The sequence below is a fragment of the Aplysia californica genome, unplaced genomic scaffold, assembly GCF_000002075.1.
Source record: "Aplysia californica isolate F4 #8 unplaced genomic scaffold, AplCal3.0 scaffold00180, whole genome shotgun sequence".
In the NCBI taxonomy this organism is placed as follows: Eukaryota; Metazoa; Mollusca; class Gastropoda; order Aplysiida; family Aplysiidae; genus Aplysia; species Aplysia californica.
The window spans coordinates 1061378-1083983 of record NW_004797450.1 but is presented as its reverse complement, the minus strand read 5'-3'; the positions used below and the strand labels follow the sequence as shown (position 1 = coordinate 1083983).

At 38.0% G+C, this 22606-nt stretch overlaps 1 protein-coding gene across 1 annotated transcript in view; it reads right to left on the bottom strand.

Annotated features, from left to right (window-relative positions):
- Positions 1-2816: 2816 nt before the first annotated feature.
- LOC101859856 (receptor expression-enhancing protein 5) overlaps positions 2817-22606 on the bottom strand; it is a 27951-nt gene continuing 8161 nt past the window's right edge. Inside the window, exons 2-6 of the mRNA XM_005098351.3 lie at positions 21613-21706; positions 19644-19782; positions 16554-16698; positions 8479-8562; positions 2817-6381 (exon numbers count right to left, since the gene is read on the bottom strand). Of these exons, the coding sequence (XP_005098408.1) occupies positions 8480-8562; positions 16554-16698; positions 19644-19782; positions 21613-21706 (461 nt within the window). The 3' untranslated portion in view covers positions 2817-6381; position 8479. The remainder of the gene's footprint in view (positions 6382-8478; positions 8563-16553; positions 16699-19643; positions 19783-21612; positions 21707-22606) is intronic.

The window sequence follows — 22606 nt, the reverse complement described above, 5'->3', positions numbered from 1 at the left end:
AACTTTCAACTCTGTAGCTGTTGTAGTTTCATGGGAAAAGTGTCTCATGTATTTCAAAGTTGCCAAATTATATAATAGATGTATAGATTGATTCTCTATTCGGCTTTCGTGGTTATACACTCCAGAATTTCAAAGGTGTGGAAAATATTGCGCACGGCTAGTGAACGGAAACCTCACTTGTTAACCATGACGGATTTTCCAAAGATTAGATCTAAACGAAACTAATGGAAAACAAAATTAAATTACAGTGACTTCAGGCTCCTCCAATAAAACTGTGTACCCTTTAAATGATTCTGAACCACCATTAATTTTGTCAAATTCGAAAGTGAAGTGGTTCGGAAGTTTTAGGGGGCCAAAGTGACAGACTTTCACAAATATGATATGTAGATCTAGAGATAACATGGATAGCTTGAATTCGTCGGGACCGGCCTTGGTAGTTCGTGGGATCTGTAGTCCGATTTTGAGGGATATGATGAAGAAAAAAAACCCGGGACCGCAGGCACAGTTGGGTGGATGCGTGGTTTCATGTTTTCTATGTTCGACCTATCCGTGTTATACTGTATAATATATAGTAGAGTCCACTGAAACCAAATATAGTTAACCTGAAAACGGCAATAAGCAAAAAGAAAATCTCGATTTTTTTTCTTGTCTTTGTAAGCAAACTATCAGTTAGCTGAAATGCTCTCATTTACAAACTGAAAAGACTTTTGAGAATTATGGCATCTCCATCTTCTCAAACAACCCTCAAGTAAACAAGGTCATCAAGTCTTACATGCTTCTTGAGAACACATTTGTTAGGTGCTAGAAGAGAGAGGCATCACCAGTGTACTGTTGTTTGCCTTAGTTTTTCGCTTGCATCAATAGGCCTACCGTACACACATAATGACATTTGGTCAATTCATGATGCCAGCGGTATTGGGTGTTCTTTCTCACTTCTATCTCTACTCCTCCGTCTGTTCTGTGTGACTGTTGGCCGAATTAACCCTATCCGTAAGCCCTGCGGTCATTTTGTACCCCCGGGGTTGTATTCTTCACATTTTAGAAAACTTCTGGTATGAAGGTTTCTTTGAAACTTTCAGTATTTCTCAAAAAATCATTTTGACAGACTGCTATGCAAAGCGTATGGATGATCGGAATAACGAGTAAATTTCCTCTTTGGAAAATGATGGCAGAGTTCCCCACGACGTATGGATACGATAGTAAAACACGGCGTACGGATAGGGTTAAGTAAGCTGACAATACAATGTCCAAGAGAAAGAACAATGTGTACAGCCTGCTGTTCAAACTGCAGTTACCGAAAAAGGTAAATGAGAAAAAAATAAACTGTCAAAAATTGAAACTTGCCACAAGCATGGCTTTCCCAGCTCTACGCCAGCCACTATCATTGATATTCAAGCAACTTTCTCTGACCCCAAAAAACATGGCTAAACTGAAGAAAATTCGGCGGTCCTGCATATTTTGGTTGAAGTTGAAGCGTACTCCACTGTATTTCCAACAGATTTGTCTGTGGTCAGCTTTATATTGTGACATTGATCGGATTCGTTGTGAACATACATGTAGGGGCTACTAAAATTGTAGATATAGGTAGGTAATTAGAGGAAGTTGACGCTCCAGAATAACAAGTTTGCAGTTTCTGAGTAAAGAGAAGCACATTGATACAATAATAATGGTCATTTTGCGATGGGAAAGAGCAAGACAGGTAGGCAATAAAATCCTGCAAATTCCAGTGGGAATCTCAACTCAATTTCTGGATCGAGTTTGCTGGAGAGTGCCATTAACTAAGTTGGTTCATACTGGGGATTTGTGTGCGATTTACTTTGGTTTGAAATGAGGCCTTCTTGAATTTGGACAGGAGTTTGGGGAACTTTCAAGGGTCTCTGTCTGCTAAACTCAGTCCAGTCTGAGATGGATGTCAAATTTAAATTCAAATATATTCATACTTATTGAATGACCTTTAAGTCTTGATAATGGTGCTCAACCCTTTAGAATTCCCAATTGAGTTTGATGAAATTCAACGAAATATGTGTTGCACTTGCACTCATGTGTACATGTATTAGTATTACTTACAGCGAGTTAACTTCACCCAAAAAGTACTGTCACTTTCAGCTACTGCAAAGTGTTATTGTACTCTGTGTTCCAGAACAGAAATCTCCCAAGTCATGCCTGCACCAACGTTACATTACATGGCTGATTGCACGTATCTGTCCTGAGCTGAGATAAACATCAACTTGAAAAAATGAACAGTTTTACCAGAGGTTTTACCTGCAAAATGTTTGGGCTTCTGATCAGGTCCCATTAAAAAATCTATGTTCAAGCGATACGATAATGGTCATTTAGTACTAGGATAAAGCTGGTGGACAGACAGACAAAAAAAAAAGGAGGAACAATAGATATAATGTACTAGTGGCAGCTTCCGAATCCAACCACTCACTAAGCTACTCTTGGAAAAAAATACAACACAGCAAGAATCAACTCGCACTAGACTGTAAAAATTTCAATTCTGCTTAAATAAAAAGAGACTGCTTAGTTCTAATCCAGCAGGGGTGACAATTAAAAGTGAGTGTTTAACTGGTTTGTCTACTTTAGTGTTTTACAGCACTTTCAACACAATACAGTCCTTAAATATAAAAACTGAAGATTAGGCGTTTTGCAAGTAATACAAGAGAGTAACAAACACAAAAAAGAAAGAGGGGAGATAAGGAGGATATATGTTTGACAGGAAAGAAGGAGCAAACCACACAGGAGCATCCCCCAACCACCCACAACTAGTTAAAGTCAACAACAAACATAAAAATATTTAACACGAAGTCAAAATCCACTTTTGTTAGGTCACAATTTTATTAGCTGAGAAATACAAAGACACGAGGAAGAGAATTATACGCATATGATAGGCTACAGCTGTGAAGAAATTTAAAGCATGCAGGAACTATAACAGCCACTGGTTAGTTCTTTATTATATTGAAGCACTACACTATCTATACACACGCCAGTCTACTCAACACAAAAAGAATTAAAAAAAAAAAAAATCCTGAGAATGTTGGTCAACAGAATGTTATAAAAAGGAAGTAAAATTGGTTGCATTGTAAACGTTACAGCTTCTCGACAGGGAGCTGTGGAAGGCCTTTCTCTGACTGCCTTTATATTGCATAAAGTAAAATAGAGCAAACTCAGAGGGAACCCAGGTTGCAGATTGACATCAGGATAATGGTTCAAAGAACACATTTCTGTAAATTCACTTTTAAATATATTAACAGTCACAGAAAGACTAGAGAAAAGAGATATGACAGACAAGACTCTGTCTATAATAAATACTTTGATAACTGATCATGACGATGCAAGATTTGAGGATCAAATCTATTTTTAAAATGCTTCGAAAGACCTTTTTAACATTCATACATAAAAATGAAATATTTTTCAAGAGAAATTTTAGTGTACCACACCTCTGGTCCATGCCACTACAAATTTCACTTCTTAAAAATGAATTGAAAAAAAAATAAAATAAAAAACAGAAAAACAAGGGGAAAAAAAGCAGACTGGGATGATTAACTTTATGATCAAACTAATAATTAATTAGTTTAAGAAAAGTGCTAGTGTTGATGTAAACCCTGACACAGATATGCACACTTCATATAAATAGCCAATGCATTGTCGGTGTCCCACTCTAACCGTGTCCACGCCAAATTAGCCTTGTCAAACACTTTTTAGTTTCACATTATTTAATTCACAAAAACAATTACAATTGGCGATACTGTAATATACAAAAAGAGCACTTGAAACAAAATTTTGAGGAGGTCTGGCAAATTCTGAGAAAGAAATGTGTTCCCACCCCGATATATTCAATGTTCAATCACATTCACAGTTAAAGTCGGACATCGATGTAATGCTCATGACAGGGACCATAAAGTAAATGATGACAGTGGTGAACCAAGGGAACAGGTGTTATATAAATACAGAATTCAGAAGTATGATCTAATTATATAATCATAATCACATCCCAACTTCACACATGTTCTGGTTTATGATCCTAAAATCCAAAAGTGCAGTGGACACTTTCACTCTGTGGAGAGAAACACCTTGAAGGCAACTTGAAAATCTGTCACAGATTATATAAATATTACCAAGAATGAGTACAACTGAGGAACCAAAATCACAGCACCATCGGTCGGGAAAAAAGTTGGGACACCTACAGGGTCAGACAAGTAAGCATAGTGGCTCTCCGATCAGTGAAGTAGAGGTAGCTTCAAAATATCCATTTTGTATACGAACTCACAGTGGGCACCAGCATTTTCCCTTACACTAAAATGAAACACTTTACACCAAAATCTTGAAAAGGAATAAAGCTGTGCACATGTTGCAATAAATTCCTGCTTTTTTTCTGGTGCTAAAAGATGGTGCAAATGTGAAACTGCCAATATTAATTTGATAGTTTAGGATGTGAAAAATAAAGAAACTCTGGTGATTAAGAAAAAAACTATCAAAAAGTTTAAATCTTCACACTGAAGTATGACACATATTACAGAATTTCATTGATTAAGCAGTCTACAGCAACATTCAAAGAAAATATCTCCAGACCGAGCAACTGAAAAACCCCCAAACCCACACACATTTCAGACTCAAACTTTTATCTCCTGCTTTTACAGCCAAAAAAGAAAGATGGATCACTTTTTTGGACTTGTGTGGTGTGAAAGTAGGTATACAAGGTGAGAGCCTGCCATCAAGTACAGGCTGGGGGCAACAAGTTACAGCTAACAAAAGAGTACATTTAGGACAGTACAGACTTCAAATTACATTATGTCCTTTACACAGTTATTGCACAAACTGAATGCCAACCCAGTGGAACATTTTTTTTATTGAGATTATTTCCTTTAAACTGTAAAGAGCAAAGCACTTTTAGATTAAATTAACAGAAGCTGACATATGAAAATTGTCCATCTCAACAGCACCATATGACAAAGAAACAGCCTAAAATATATATATATATCATTTTCAAAGAGATAACTGTCTCTCAGCTCAGTAAAGTTGTGTTTGGCTGTGGTTTTAACAGTTCTATGCTCTTATATTAGCAAAGGTATAAGGAGGCAATCTATGGCTTGAGCATATTCTTTAGTGTACAGCATACACAGCCCAGCTAGAGGTAAAGAGGGAATGATACTTTTTTTCTCTAAGCAAACTTGCCCACACACGAAAGAAAATTACCTCAACCTCCACCTACTAAACTAAAAACTTATGAGTCAGCACAATGGCTTGGCCACAATATCAACAAGATTCTAATTGATGAGTCCAAGAAGCCTTATGGCCCCAGCACTTGCTTTCTCTGACGTGCACAATAGCAATGAAGTGACAGCCAAAGAAACAGTGGACTGCCATCGTATGACATGTATACAAAGTAAAGAAGCTAATGAGAATAGATTGAAGTTGAAGATTGGGAAAATTTCTGGATAAAACCAAATCACAAATATAGAAATATGGACCAAACTGAAGCATAATGAGTCAAGCTTGCAAAAAAAAATTACTCTGACAAGGAGACTAGATCTTTGAAATGCCCTTCACCATAAAATTTGAATACAAGTCCCAAGAATAAATGCCAAAAAGGGTCACGAGTATATTTCAACACAATATTTTAAAAAATACTTGAGCAATCATTTACACGGGCATAAACAACCAAAAAAATTAAAAGCAGAAACCAAGGTAAAATACCAGCACAATATGTGACAATCTAATACTAATTTAGTCTTTGATGATGTGCATTTCAAAGAGCAGAAATTGAAAATAAGTTACCAAAAAAACAAACAACAAACTTACATCTAGTGATCACTAGAATGGCTACATCTAAAAGCAAAATAACAAAGTTTGAAAGACCACAAACAAAAAAGACTATCAGCTTTTAATAACGCTGTAACATTTTTCCATGTAATCGTTAATAAAAAAAAGAAAAAGAAAAAAAGAAGTCTACTAAATTTCTATACAACACAGAGGTACAAATGTAACCAGGGACACAACCTACAAAAATACAATAACTTCACAAAAGGAGTAATGGAGAGCAAAAAAAAAATGCAATTGGACAAGGAGAGGAAACAAACTTGCTCATCACATATCTAAAAACTTCCAACTGGATAAGGTGTTGTATTGCGGGAAAAAAACCAACAAACACAAACTTCAAAACAACGGGTAAATAAAAATGGCAAAATTGGATGAGATAGATGTATACACATATAGAAGTGAGCCTGTCTTCTCCTCCACACAATCCCCAGCTGCCGTGGTGAGGTGAACTCCTCCTGACAGTCCTCAGGCAACACACAAAAGTCTTGAACTTCGTCACGTGACCACACCAACCCACATACCACAGCTCAGGTCGTAGCCTCCTCTCTCAGCGGACGCCACCTGTAAAATGATGGATTGCAAGAATTATAAATCTAATCATAATCAACTCAATTTAGATCACTTAACCCCTTCATGACGTATTGTTTTTCCAACTTTTACCGCACCCAATTTTTGCTAGCCAGAACGTTCAAAGCTATTGTAATACATTTTTTACATCCTGTACGGTCAGATCCACGCGACGGCCGTAATCAGCTGATTTTAGGAAGTACATTGTACGGGAGGATGGCATCTTGGAACACAATGTTGGACGTACGGTGTACAGGAACCGTGTCGAAGGGGTTAAGAAGTGGGCTGCTTCAACACAGTATGTCAACATGATTCCCTGGTTGAGTGGGACACAACATCCCTCCCAGCAGACCGACCCAGATACTTGATAGAACTACCTCTATTCTCTGGAAACTCGTGTCTTCAGCACGTTACAGCAAAGGGCCTAAACATTACACCACAGACAGTAGCATAATCTGTGAAATTAGGAAGAGGTCACAATTAAAGCCACTGGACACACGAGGAGGAGGAGGGGGGGGGGGAAGAAGAAGAAGAAGGAGGAGGAGGAGGGGGAGGAGGAGGAGGAGGAGAGATCGATCCCATTTATGGTCTAATGGCAAGAAACACAAGTCTGAATATTGGACATAGCCCATTTTGTAAAAATGACTGTCTTTTCCCTTAGAACAGCAATTGGAATGCACAGAAAGGAGTAGAAGAAGTAAAAAATAGCTTTCCGATTTGAGGGCACCTGCCAACCACCCAGTTTTTGGCTGAAGGATTCATTAGAAATAAAGAACGATCTTCACACTTTTTAGTCACCCATGGCAAGAAACCACACATAAAAATGAAGGATAGAACCCCTAGCCCCTGCTAACTAAGCTGAGCCTCTAACCCCCTAACCTGTGATCTCATGATCACGATTCCCGTAGCCTGATCTGTTGACAACCAATGCTACATGCTGTCTTCTATCACACTTTGTCTTTACAAGCTATCCTTTATATTTTTGCAAGTTGTACCTAATAGCTACTAGAGAATGATTCAAGAGAATAGAGAGGCAGAGAGGAGGGGTTAACTCACTGAAGACTGATGGAAATTTCAGGGCACAACCTCTCAAGACTGGCATTTTGGGGCATATTTTGATAATCTGTATCTCAAAAAGTATTCTCCTTTGTATGTTTTTATTGAAATGACCAGGTTTCCAACAAAAATAAAAATGAAGTCATTATCTTTATTAGTTTTTGAAATATGCCCAGGTAAATTTTGATGAAATTTTGTCTTGCGCATAAATTTTGGAGACATTATAATATAATGCAAAAAATAACAAATGAAATAAAGCAGTGTCATCACCACGACCATCCCCAGCTGCAACACTTGCTATTGTAACATCATGTAGATCTAAAACTTCTTCAGTTTCAATACATCTGTCTTTACTTTTAGTAGCAGATCTTCTAGATCTAGATCTAGACTTACGTTTCCTTTTGGATGGACCTGGTTGGTCAGGGTCTGAAACATAACTGTCGTCAGTTGACTCACTATCACTAGATCTAGTCAATCGATCCTTATCTCGCTGTTTTACCACAAATTGTGGATCCCCATCAGAGTCATATTCAATATCTGATATATCAGTCTACTTCATCAAAAATGTCCAAGTCGTTTAGCCTGTTATTAGGCTTACACTTTCGTTTTCGATGTGCATTCATGTTCAGTTTCAGTGGAGAGGAATGGCTATTTTCGTTGTTCTGGGGTGGTCGTAGTTTTTTATTTACCAAAAGTTTGGTTCGCTTCCTATCAAAACTTGGATTGCAGCTAATGGTGTAAGAGTGGTGACTGCATTATTCTGAGGCCACTTCTGATTTACCTGATATTTTCCCTTTGACTAATCGGTCCCGCATAGGGTGCGGGACGCGGTCGGTAGTGTCAATGTACTTGTCCCGCAGCTTGTGCGGCACGCGTCGCGAGTGAGTTAAGATAGACAGATAGATAGAGGTGGGCGGGGGGAGACAAAAGAGGGTACAATATACAGACAGAGAAAAGAGAGAGATGGAAATCTAAAGATAAGACAGTAAAACAGAAAGGTTATGGACAGTTGCATAAGCTACGGTGAACTTTGACCTTAGTCCGTCTTGCTGCTGTTAACACCAGCTGTGGCGCGGCGAATGACTTCATCGGAGGCAACTTCCTCTGCCAGATTGCGGGCTGCAATAAAATGAGAAAGAAGGAGGGGAAAAATCAATTAATTGTGTTTGCAAGTAAGACCTTGATACAACCATAAATTTCAAGTTCTTTTTCAAAAATGATTTAACATACAGACAGCGTACCCAGTATACAAAATAGCCCCTTTGCCCTTTCCGGCATCAGAAGAGAAGGATAGACAAATACATCATAGGGAGGAGGGAAGGAGAAAGTAGAAGCTTGAGCATTTATAGCATTTCATTGAATATTCAGAAATTATCAAATCCACACCCCACTACCTGCACCACTCCCCATTCATTGAAAACAAAATGTACAGCAAAATTATTTACACCACATGTTGGCATCTCTTATTCTGACCAGCTAGAAGTGAATATAGATTCTCTTAAATAAAAAAAGAAATCTAGTCTTTGTTTGAATGAGAAACCAAGCAATCAAAACCACAATCTGGATGAACTCCGCAGACACCTGTCACACGCGCATGCGCACACCACAGACACACACAGACCAGTTACAAACTTGGTTGGGAACATTCAAAGAACATGCTCCAACAATCAATACAAGTGCCTAAAATATGCAAAACTGTCTAAATATCAATTACAATACTGCTTCCAGGAACAATGCTTCACCCTTTTTTTTTTTTTTTACCCTGACAGCTGTTACAGCTATCAAAGTATCAAAGAATGTATTCCCGCCGCACCCCCCCCCCCCCCCCCACACACACACAAATTAAAATAGATTCCAATGTATTAATTACGCAAGGTTCACATAATTAATGCAATAACATTGGTGTGGTTTCAGAGAGCATCAATTTCTTATACACACATTCAGTTCACTCAGGGTTGTCAATTTCCAAAGCTGGCACAAATTGACAAAACAAAAGTTGATGTGGTAGTTTTACAACCCATTGGACACAATCTTAATTATTTAGAAGGCAAGCTGATTAGAACTAGCCATTCAGGGCCTTCTGCTTTCAACAATGAAGTGCCCAACCATAACACTACAAGTCTATAAATTCCATGTTTGAGTTACAGATAAAATAGTCTACAGTGGTCTTACCCTTGGACCCCTACCATCCTCCATCAGTTGATATAAGAACCCATTTCTTGAAAATCAATAACTAGAAGTTTTATGTAGAAAAGTTTTTAAAATCTTGACAGAAAAAAACCACTTCAATTCTTTGTTCAGACAGGCAAAGCAGTGACAGAAAGCTTGGGGTGTACGCATATATCGCCACAGTTATAACCTATTGTCAGAGTCGTTTTTAAGAGACTTTAACAAAAATTGGTTTGGTAAAAACAAATGTGTTACGTGTTTCAAGCCCCCTATAAATAAATAAAGCAATATGAACACAATTTTTAAAAGTAATTTTCACATCTGCTCAAGTCATATAGTTGAATAAAGTAAGCACAGTTTTTAAACTGTCATTTCTATGAAAAAGACAGACAATTAAAACAGCAAAAAATGACACAGGCAGTTATGCTATGACCGTAACGATAACATATACAATGTCATGACTATCTATAGTCTGACAGGAGAGCTAGGGGCACAAGAGATCACCAGAGACTGACACATTCTGACACAACACAACAGGAACAGTCCGACAAGCTGTGACCTGTTTTCCACCAGGATATATCATTGGGATAATGGTAGAATGTTACATGTGCAAAAATATTATGAGAATGACGCATTTGATATTTTGGAAGGGGCTCAAGTTTAACAATGAAACTACATGTTGCAGCTTTTCAAAACCATCAGGGGAAAGACAGTGAATCTTAAAAGAATGAAAAAGCATTTTGTCTCCAAGATGTTAAAAAATAACTAAAAGTTTCAAATTTCAGATACAAAATTTTGCTTTACACTTACGATACACCTGTTACTCAAGTCTTAATCTATTCAGACATTTCCAATCCATATCCTATTACATGTATGACAACATAACATTCTGGGATCTTTCAGCAAAAGCAAGCTCTTTACAGCTGTCTGAGACTGAAAAAAAAGAACAAACATAAAAGAACTAGTACAATGAACCTTTAAAAACTGTATCTGCTTTTTGGTGAAATCAGTTAGCAGACAATGAAAACTAGTAAAATTCAAGTTATATGAGCGAGACAATATTGGAAGAGGCTGTACACTACTGTAGGAAAAAAAAAAGTTCCTCTTTTACTTTACTGTATTTAATTTATAAAATAATTTCTTTCTCTCTGTCCATCCATCTTTCTGATTCACTTTCAATTAGCCTGTAAGTCTTTATCTTCTTTTCGTCTTCTCTCTCTCAAAACAAAAGCAAAAACAATCCTTTCTGCCAGTGAATCAAACATCAAACCCTGCTCTCCGAAGTGATAGACGGGAATACTTATCACTATAACATAACTATCGATGAAACACTTCCTTTATTGCAAAATTATAGATATTAGATATGTGACGAAATGGTTTATACATGGATCTCAGATTGTGCACGCCAAGGACACCTTAATCAATTGCGTAGCTAGGTGCAGAGAAGGTGAATTGTTCTGTTCATCAAGGTATCATTCCAGGCAAAATGGTCAACTATCCGAGTTCCACATAATATGATTGACGAAAATGACACAGAATAATAAAAATAAAAGATTATTACTGTAAGCTACATGACCGCAGATGGTCTAGATTGTATTTTGTGTTTTAATGTTATCAAAATTTTAAAATATTCAGTTTTCAAACCTGGTCAAAACAGTTCAAAGAAAGCCTTATTATTATATGATTCACTAAATGCGTGAATGTGTGTGATGAAGTCATTTCTGAATCTCATTATTTGTCACGCAAATGAACTTATCATTAGCTATATATAAAGATTTTTCATCGTTTAAGTCAAACTATGGCCGAGAATATAGAAGACCGAAAACCACTTCTGTAATCTCTCAAGAAAAATCATGGAAAGACATGCGGTTTCTGGTACACTGAACATAGAATAAGGGCTTTGAACATTTTGCTTCATTGGTAAAACAGAAGGTAAACGAGGCAAGAGAAGACCCAGAGAAACTCATTTGGAAAACCTGAAGAGATGGGTGACGAGCAAACATCAGGACAATGCGGGATATTTGAGAGCATCCAAGTGGAGAAATGAATGGAGAGCCATGATCGCTGCTGTCTGTTACTGACCTGCACTTTATGATGATGATGATCTTCAACATATTATTGTCCTCTGTATTTTTCAACTTTTGACTTGTTATGTAATTTAGTGTGGTGTGGTGTGATGTCCCTACTTGAATTGTAACAACAAGCAGCAGTACCATGGGCACAATGTCCCCGTGCATACAGATGTCGGCCGAGAAGCCAACCATTATCAAATGTTCTTTAGACAGACGATGAAGAAGCAACAAATCCTTTATTCCTTGTATGAAAGAAAAACCCATTCTTGACAACATGACCACATTTCTCATGCCCAAATAAAAACAAACTACAGGTGTCAAGCTGACAATAATATAAGTTGTAGGAAATATGTCAAAATGCTCATCAATCTCAATGATGAATCAATCTTCCCATAACATTGTTTTTTAGAAACCCTTCAACCAAGAAGGAAAGGAACTCATCTGGTCAAGCAAAAAACAACACAATAAAACACACGCCCATTAAGCAGAGATATGTTTCTGAGCCATTTCAAAGAGAAAACAGATTGAATCTTGCACCCATTTGATGTATACGAAACAAAACCCAAAAAAAAAAAAAAAAGCTGTAACAGGTAAAATGTCAAATACAAGGCAATCTTACATTGCTCAGTACAAAAATGTATATTTCTGTCTGTTTCTCAGACTTAACGACAGCTCAAAAACACAGAGCCTAGCTAAAATTTAAATAATCTCTGAATAAAAAAAAAAAATTAAAAAAAGGAATAAAAGTTCAAACAGGAGAGGACCCATAGTCAACAACACATTCAGAGGAATCAAAACAAAAATCTTTACTGTCTATGATATTACGTTGCTCAACTCATTCAACCCTAGGCCTACACTTCTGGATTGTCAGCTCTCCCTAGAGGTTTTTACCATTTTTTCTTTGAAAAATTGAAAAAAAAACCCCCAACAACTAAATTTTAACATACCCCACCCAAATTTGCAACACATTTTATTCAAACATTTATTTGTGTGTATTGAAAATTTGAAGGCAAAATATGTCATAATTTCTATACAGAGTCAAAAACTGAATGAAGCGAAGAAAGGAAGTGCGTTCAAATTTCGCACCTCCTCACATGGTTCACGAATATATTATATAGCTTTCTTTGTTCTAAATTTGGACTTGCACTTCAGGGCATAGTCTGTTTCAAATGAAAAATGGTTACTCTTCCAATAAGGCTATATTCTGCTTTACACAGAAATGGTGTTTCCTGTCACAAGAATGAAATTTTCCATACCGATACTGTCTGCATTAGGGTTGGAGTGTTGTGCGCGCATTCCGATACTATCGGTGTTAGGGCTGGGTGAGTTTATGTCATCATAAACGAGAAGTAAAAATAAATTTCAAATAAGAGCCTCAACAATACATATATACAATGGAAGCAATATGTTTTACTCTTGATAAAGTTTGGGCAGAAATAGAATTTAGAATTATCTTTTTCTTAAAGAACAAAAAGCGCAGAGTAGGCTGATTTTTTTCCCTCTGGGATTTATCAATGCTGAATTCTGAAACATCAATAATTTGTATCTTATTTCATGCTGTGAGCAAAAATGAAAACAAGACAGGACAGATATACAGTAGTCTCCACCTAAGATACCACCGTTTACGATCCCGGTTCGCTTAAGATCCCGTTGTTTTAGGAAAACAGAATTTTTACTATACAAAAGTCACCCCTAAGATCCCGCTTTGATGGTCTACATTCGGCTAAGATCCCCCATTTCAGATCATAATTTGCGAAACAAAAACCCGGGCAGGCTCAGCCAATCAACTAAGAGTGAAAAGTTGAGATTAATAAACTGTCCATCGCGTCAAAGATCAGCCACTATCGTGAATGTGATCACATACACGTTGTAAAACTCGAAGTGATACAATGTTTGCCCCAGACGGGATCACACCGGGGTGTGAACTGACCAACGCGTTTGTTTTCCCCAAGCATCACACTCACACCTGAGCTCTCCCCCTAAACTTGCATCACTCACTGGGTGGGTAGGGCCAACGCGTTTGTTCCAGGTGGGATCACATCAAACCGTGAACCCTTCCCTGACCATTGCAGCAGTTGTCTCTACTCCCGAATTTGCGAGAACTGACTTTTAATTGGTGTGTTCCCAACGTAATGGTGTGTAGCGACAAAGGCGGTTTTGGGGTTTGGAGGGGGGGACTCAGTTGTCAGAGATGGTCAGCTATAAATTTTCGACAGGTAAAGGGGAGGGGCAACTGGATAAGCGTAGATCTTGAGACTCATAATAGGATAAGTGAAAATGGCACACCTCATGCCACTATGCACCGTGACAGGTCATCAAGGTAAACCACTCTTTGCTCGAAATACATGTATGTCATAAACCCACCAAGCCGTCACATCAGTTCATTGTAGAGAGGAGGGAGACCATTTTACCGATTGTGAGCCTTAAAGTGGGTCACCATAGAATAGACTCTTCCCTGGGTTCGTCGATTAAGATCCCGCATTTCCTTGCTCCCGAGCACCAGGATCTTAGGCGGAGACTACTGTATTACTGATCACAAGACTAAACGCAATAAAATAAATATATCTCACAAAAATAACTGTATTTATCATCATCATGCATGAGTCAACTGATAGCTTAAAAACAAATATAAAGTCTTAAACACACTGTGAAGGAATTGGAACCTCAAGGCAAGTCAGCAGGAAGATTAGGAAGGGAACACGCCGATAAAACAAAAGCACATGTTAAAATTATGAATTCCCAATTATGTCCTGATCATGGAAATAATGAAATTTTGCAAGGCAATGCACTGTACACTTGTGCTATAGAGTAAAGCTAGTTTTCTCGGGTCCTGTTTAATAACTACAAAAGAAAGCAGTTACTAGAAGACTTATTTTTATTTCCTCATCTAAACCACTGGTGCCTCAGGTGAAAAAGACGATTATTATATCCCTTTTAAGTTCACTTGAGAATGGTCACAAACCTCAAACTTGACCTCAACAATTGTCCAAAATGAAGAAGAAAATTAAACGTTTAAAAATTTGCATTGCCTAATCTAAAGCAACAGTACAATCTAAAAAAAACAACAGGCACAGCCTTTCAAAGCATGTGGACTTGGATATTTTTTATAAAAGAAAATCAAATCTTTAGCACTTTTTCCTCTGATTATATATTTAAAAAAATCAAATGTGAAATTGGGAAAAAAACAAAACAACCTCGATAGCAATTTGGTAATAATTTCCTTGAAAGACGGGAAAAATAAAAGGATGAAAAATTTACAGTATCAGAGTGAGCAAAAATAAAAAGCAAAAGGGTAACTTGGTTTTCCCTGGCTTCCTGCAGGTGTGAAAAGAAACATTTAACTTACCCTTGCTTACAGCCTCGCCAGACTTATCTCGGGCTATGTTAAACACTTCATGAAATAAAATTTAAGAACACGGTGAGTCATGAAGGCAAAAAAAATGTACAGCTATAACAAAAACACCATGCTTTCACATTATTGTGAAATTATGCTTAAGAATTTATATTTTAAAAAAAACACACAAAAGAAATAAACCCACCAAACATGCATAAAAAACTTACACTTTTAAAGACTTTTTGCAAACGCAGAGCAAAGTGATTAAGAGCAATTTATAAGGCAAAACCACGACAATATATAGAAAAATTAATTTCATGCTTGTCAAGGCCATCCTGTGTAACTAAGCTAGGACAGGAACCCACCCAACCTGCATTCTACACTGAATTGAGTGTTCACAGAAAGGAAATGCACTATAAATATGTAGTCCAGAAGTGCTATCATTATACATGACAGACACATAAATTGCCCGGCTGAACTAAAAAAAATAGAATTGGACTTATAACTTTTAAATTCACATATATAGCCTTTCAACCTTAAGTTGCCACCCATCACCACCTGTTTTCCCCTCTGACGTTTCTTTAATGCCACTTCTCAAAAGTGCTTTGAAACAAATATTTACAACTGAGTTCCACTTATAATCATTTGAGAGGCATAAAACTACTATGAAAGAATTATAAAGAATGTTCACTTCCTTCCTGGCAGGTAAAAAAGACAAACACTTCATAATCCCCTCTTCTATTCCAGGCACACAGCAAAGAGATATTTTTATTCTATAATAGATACCTTGCACACATAGATCAATAATGCTCACACAAGTAACATGATCAGACTTGAGTTTGTGCGCCTTGGTCATTGCACTGTAGCATCTCAATAGAGGTGAGTTTGTGAAGTTCACCTTTTTTGCATACTATTTGTTTGATTGTTTTTACTTTACTATATTCAGCCAATTTCAGACTTGCTAGGATGGAAAAAGATTGTTGTAATACTTACACCAACACCCCCCCCCCACCAGACAGGCAAAAGGAATAATTTTCTTGACATGTACAGCTTCAAATAATGAAAAAATATATGTTTTAACAACACTTTATGAAGCAACAAAATTAGCAACAAACAGATATAACTACATGAAAAAGGGTGAAGAAATGATCACATCCAGGGTGAGCTGACAGACTCCGCATCATGTTCACATCTCTACCAAGCCTCTCTACTGCTAACCGTCAATAGGCAGCCCACAAAGAAAGTCTAGTGTCATAAAAAGACAGCGTAGAGTGCCAACACAAATCATTGTGTAGTGGTACAAGATAGCACAAATAGCTAGCAGGACAAATACTTCGGGAAATCAAAACATAAAGCAGTGAATTCAGAAATTAACTCCATGCTGATACCAAACATATCAAAGTCAAACAAGCAGTGGATGGGACAAACACTCTGAACGAAACGGTCTCAAACGATTAAGCTGCACTGAGATCTAACCCTGTTGCATCGAGAGAGCCACAAGTTGCCCAGAGGCATTTTTGGCGAATTTAACCTACCTTCGTACGCAGCGTCCTTGGCCTGGTCAATAGCAGTGTCAATCTGATCCTGATGCCTGAGAATGAACGGCCGGATGAAGCGGTAGTACAGGAGATGAGAGCCGTTCCATGGCACTGGCAGGAAGCACCACACCAGGAAAATGCACTGGAAAAAGAAAGTGGAAATCACAATACAGGTTTTTTTGACAGCATCCTAGAAGAGAAAAGAATTGCAAACCATGATTGTAAATGTCTGTTTTAGACCTGGCGCTTCATAAAGCAGTCCAATGAAGACAGACATGCTAATAATTCAATTGGCATAGATTCAAAAGAACAGGAAAGATGCTATTGGTAGCCCAAGGTGCCTCTTGCAGATCTATTTGTTACCTTTTATTCTGTAGTTTGTCTCGCTGTTTCCCCCCTCATCAACTGACTGTGATCACATTGAAGTGATTCTCTTTTTGTCAAGCAAAACGAGACTATGCAAAAGTAAAAGTAAATTATAACTTTGATTAATGGCTTCTACTCAATGCCCCGCACTGGACAGTGTGTACCCATTCTAAGCTTCACAATTAGAGAACTACACACACACATATATTATTATATATATATATATATTTGAAATATTTCATGTGCAGCCCCAAGGCTCAAATTTCTTTCCTTATTTTAAAATTCCAAATAAATAATATCATTATCAATTTCTTCATGGCTCCCCACTGAAAACCTTGAATAACATAATGTTTGTAAACTTTGAGGGCCTCAAAAATGCCAATTGGCATTAAAGTGCTGGCTAAGACTTAAGAGGAATTGTTTGTTATGGTACAAAGAAGCACAGTGATGCAATAACAGCCAATGCAAGATAGATGGATGGAAGCAACTCAGGGAAAGATCAAAAGTAAAACTTTCCGCCTTGCAAGGAGGAAAGAGAAAGTCTTGAATGCATAATCTGTACCTGAAAATGCATCGGCACATAAAATGACCTCAGATGTAAACTCTAGGCGTTTTCAAAACTGAAAAATAGCATGCCGATAGTGCCGGAAGATACTGAATCATAATGCACAGGTATACAGAGACCCATTGGTGTATCATGTTGCTTCAATATGTGAGATGTCCAAACTTCCTGACTTCTTCTCCTTCAATTGGCACCAATGTTTTTCAGTCCAATAAATGTGAGGCATGCTGACAAAATGAGTAATTTCTCGAATTTCTGCAATACAGATATGGATACATCAAATTTATTGGCTTAGTTTAAACAATTCATAGGTATGGAATGATAAATTAAAAGACATATTAAACTTGAAGAGAACGGCATCAGATCAAAATCTACTTAATTTGACCTGTGTTGATTTTCAGTCAATATAACCAATAGCAGATTGCAAGAAGTAACTATTTTGTAAGCATGCCCCACAAGCGGTACCACAAGAAGTAAAGATCATGTTGCAGCTTGGCTGTCGATATGCTTCGGACTTGACGCAAACTTTACACCAGGTTTTGTTGAGGTTCATAATTTTGAAGGAAGTGTATGTCAACAGTCTGCCTACATTTAACGAAAACATCTATAGGGAAGACACGATTGATGCAAGTTTTAGTTTTAGTAGAGGTTTTACGGTGCTCGTAACTGCATAAGGTCATATGAGCGCAAAGGAGTGGATGTCAACAGAGAAGTCCTTACCGGGAATCAGACTTACTCTGCTCAATCTATCCAGCTTCAACAGTACAAAGTCTGCTTCGACTATCAAGACACCCCGGAAATAGTGGTTCACATACAATTGTGTGACAAACATACAAAAGAAGTAGAGGACAAATGACGATAGGATTAGGAAAGAAAAAGCAGCAGTTCCCTGTTGCAGTTCAGGCACAGTTATGAGCATGACATTGATAAATCAGCCCATTTACAATTACAATTCTACTGTGCATAAGAACTCGAGATGTTAATGTCCCTCCTCTTTGGGAATGGCCTAAAGACACTTCAGTCAGTAGCACCGCCCCCTGGGGTAATTCATGCAAGAGGGAATGACCACAAAAATCTTCATATTCACCTCTTTGCTAAAACAATAAACCATATCGTTTTACTCTTGGCGCAAGAAACGAGAAAGAAGACTCACAATGAATTATATCAGCAATGGTGGCATAATAGCCGTTGCCAAATATCCCACCACTTACGACCCTGTTTCACTTAAAAGACCCAACTGTTTTAAGAAAAAAGAGTTTTTTCGGCACCACCAAAGTCATCCCTGAGACCTCACTCTGAAGGCGGACACCCCGCATTTCAGATTAAAATTTACGTAACAAAAACTTGGGCTGGTGCAGCTGATCAATCAAGCAATAAAATTTGCGATCATTGTACTGCAGGTTGCGTCATGGATCATTCACTCTCCTGAAAGTGATCCCAGCTCTGTTGTAAATATCGGCGGATTGACTGTTCCAGAGGGATCCCACCAAGGTGTGAACTCGCTGACGCTTTTGTTTTCCCTAAACATAACACTCGCACCTGATCTCTCCGCTGAACATACCCACAGGCTCGATGGGTAGGACCTACAATCTGCGTCAGACGGGATCACATTGATCACAGTGAACTCTTCACTGCTTTTGTTTCCCTGACCACTGCTGCAGTACTTGTCTCTGCACCCCAATTTACTGGACAGACTGAAGTTTTCAATTGGTGCGATCACAACCCAATTGTGTTTTACAACAGAAGTGAGGACACTTGGTTAGAGATAGAAAGCTATAAATTTTGGACAGGTAAAGGGGAGGAGCAAGGGGATCGGAGTAGATCTTGCGCCTCACAATTGGACGAGTGAAAATTGCATGCTGCGTGCCATTGAGATTGGTCATCAAGGTTGACCACTCTTTACTCACCATAAGTCGTGAACCCATCCAGGGGTGACGTTAGCTCATTTCAGAGTAAGGGAAGACCATTTTAACCATAGTGAGCCTCACCGTGAGTCACCGTGGACTATCCCCTTGGTGCATCTGCTCAGATTCCGCATTTTCCTTGCTCCCAAGAAGCTGGATCTTAGGCGGGGACACTGTATTTCAGCCCAAGAAATGGAAATTTCAATGCTCTAATTTTTGTGGGCGGTGCCTTTGTCCAATCATTGAAAAACCTACCTTCAACAACCAGTAGAATGGAATCCAAAACAAGAAGATGTCGGAGAAAAATTCCACCAAACTGAAGACACTGTAAACCACCCAGTATGTGAGCCATTTGGTGTCATCATCCTTGTCATTACTCTCAATCGCCTTCACTCTGAGAAAAAATAGAGAAAAGTCAAATTTCACTAAAAGTTTTTTTCTCTCAAAATTTGACACTTTTACAAAATATCATTTAAAGAAATATTCAAGAAACCTGTAACACTTCTTTTGTTTTGTACAGTATGTTCTATTGCCGTTTTTCATGCCAAGTTTCATTGATGGATGGTGAATAAAAGGTGACAATGTTTTTTTTATATATAGGTTCCAAAACAACAAGCATTCTTTGGATGGTAAGCCAAAAAAGTGCTCCGCAGTGAGTGAGTTAATCATTAATCATTTGATTTTCAAATGTTATCACTGAAGTGACAGAACATACAGAGAACAAATCTTAAAACGTCATTTGAAGAGACAATATAATTACTAAGTGTTTAACAAAGGCAGGGGAGGCAAAAAACTATAAACTTTCTCATCTGCAGAATAATTTAAAACATTTTTATCATCTGCTTGAACTATAAGTCATTTACTAAAACATTCATTAAATATAATGCTAAAACAGGAAAAGGAATTGTCTCCGTCTTGCTTAAACAGAAAGTACCAGACATCAGCAGAACAAAGAGAGGTAAAAAATATAAAAAGTACTAGAACTCGCAGAGCTGTAAAGTATCGCTTGTCATGGGGGGTACGCTGGCCATAGTGGAGACGAATAGAAGGCCAGTCTCAGTCAGTACTGTTCAGTACACTATATTATAATGAGCACACCATACAACAACAGTATAGTCGAAATACTAATTATGGTGTTTATACTGTGTCGAACTAGAAAGTTCATAATACTGATGGTGCACTCTTGCGTAGCGTTTCGATGCACAGACCGGTGTGAGAAGGAGAGAAATAGCAGCTGTCATATGCAAGCAGTAGTTACTATTTGAGTAAACATATATATATTTTTATGGATCTTGTTCACCTTCATCTGTCTGTGTGAAAAAAAATTATTACATCTTATTTTTAGTACTTGCCAATGCACACATAACTCCAGTAGGCCAGCAACCAAACATTTTAAAAAATCTGGATTCGGTGCTTAAGTTTCTTTTCATAATTTTATTTGTGTCCTCTCTATATTAAACAATGCACTTTGAGTGAACCCAGAGGTCCAGTTCAATAAATGATTTACATTATAATATCTTTAACTACAAATTTGTCATTTAGAAACAATGTTTTATTATATATATTATAAAAAGTGGAAAGTGGCAGTTTGTTCAGGTGGCCATTAGAAATTAGAGCAGGTTTGACTGTATTTAGTTGATTTTTACTTTCACTCCCGCACACAGATGCACTGCTATGGGGGTCAAACTGCAGTATTGTTTGCTGCAGATCACACATAAAGCCACCAAAACTGTCGCAAATCCATTATTTTCATTGAAATTTCACACGTAACTGTAAAATATCAAATTATGGATAAAATAAAACATGGGGGTAACCCCACCCCAACTTTTTTTACCCCCCCCCCCCCCCCGATAGGTCCAAAGCGTGCAAATTACTACGCCGTCAAGCATGTGTGACATAGCTCAATTAAGAACAATAAAATAATTCGAAAGCTATTAATTTGCGACGGAATTAAAGTTGATATTCGTGTTCAGTGCATCAATATAATTAATATTAATATATATAGTAGAAAATGGACAACTGGTAGCTAAATGTGAGACGGGAGGGAAAGTGAAAGAATACCCTGTATTTGAAATTAATAGTAACTGAATTTGAAAGTAGATTAGCACCGTCACTCTACAGGACAAAGAACATCTGATTAAAATTGAAACAGTACAACACAAACTTAAAAATTACAATTACAGAAATAAAACACTGATGTATTATTTTATTAAACTTTACATACGATGCATAGGCTGGGTAGATGAAACCGATGAAGTTGCACAGGAACTGAGCGCCATACCCAACCATCAGGTACAATGCAATGAAAGCGCTGAAACCTGTTTTGAAAAGAAAAAACGTGTTTACAATATATTGAAAATACTCTCACTAAAGCAACAGATTTACAGAGTAAAATATGGAGAACTGTTTTAAAACTGGGAAAAAAATTAAGGAAAAATAAAAATACAGGCTAATTTTAAAGGCTGGCTCTTATTTCTCCGAACGCTCGGGAAAATAAACTCAAACTCTATTTCTCCGAACGGTTTCCGTTTTCGAGGTTTTTTGGTTGGCGAATGGAGTGGCCCGTGTGTGAGTGTGAGTGTGCGTATGTGTGCATGTGCCATGTGAGTGTGTCTGTAAGGTGTGAACGGGGGGGGGGGGATTTTTTGCGATTTAGTTTTTACTTTAGGGACAACAAAATGCAAAGGCCACCTCCGGGTGAGAATAGCGCAGGCAAGCCTTTTGGCTATTCTCACCCAGTGTGCGTTCACCGTGATAGATAGGTCAACGAGTGTAGCGTTCATCGTGAACCACTGTGTTAACAGAAGTGTAGAATTAGAATTCTGTGCTGTGAACAAACGTTCCAGCGCTCTTGTGTTGGAAGCGTGCAATTTTGTCTGTGGGCAGAGAGAGAGAGAGAGAGAGAGAGAGAGAGAGAGAGAGAGAGAGAGAGAGAGAGAGAGAGAGAGAGATTTATGGATGTAGGAGGATGGGCGAGACAGAGAGCAGGAGAGGACGAATGAATGAGAGAGAGAAAAGTGAAAGAGAGAGAGAAAGAGAGAGAGAGAAAGAGAGAGAGAAAGAGAGAGAGAAAGAAAGAGAGAGAGAGAGAGGGAGAGAGAGACAAAGAGGGATAGAGGGAGAGAGGGAGGGTGGGGGAGAGAGAGGAGAGAGAGGGAGGGAGAGAGAGCGAGGGAGAGAGAGGGAGAGAGAGAAAGAGGCAGAGTGAACGAAAGCAG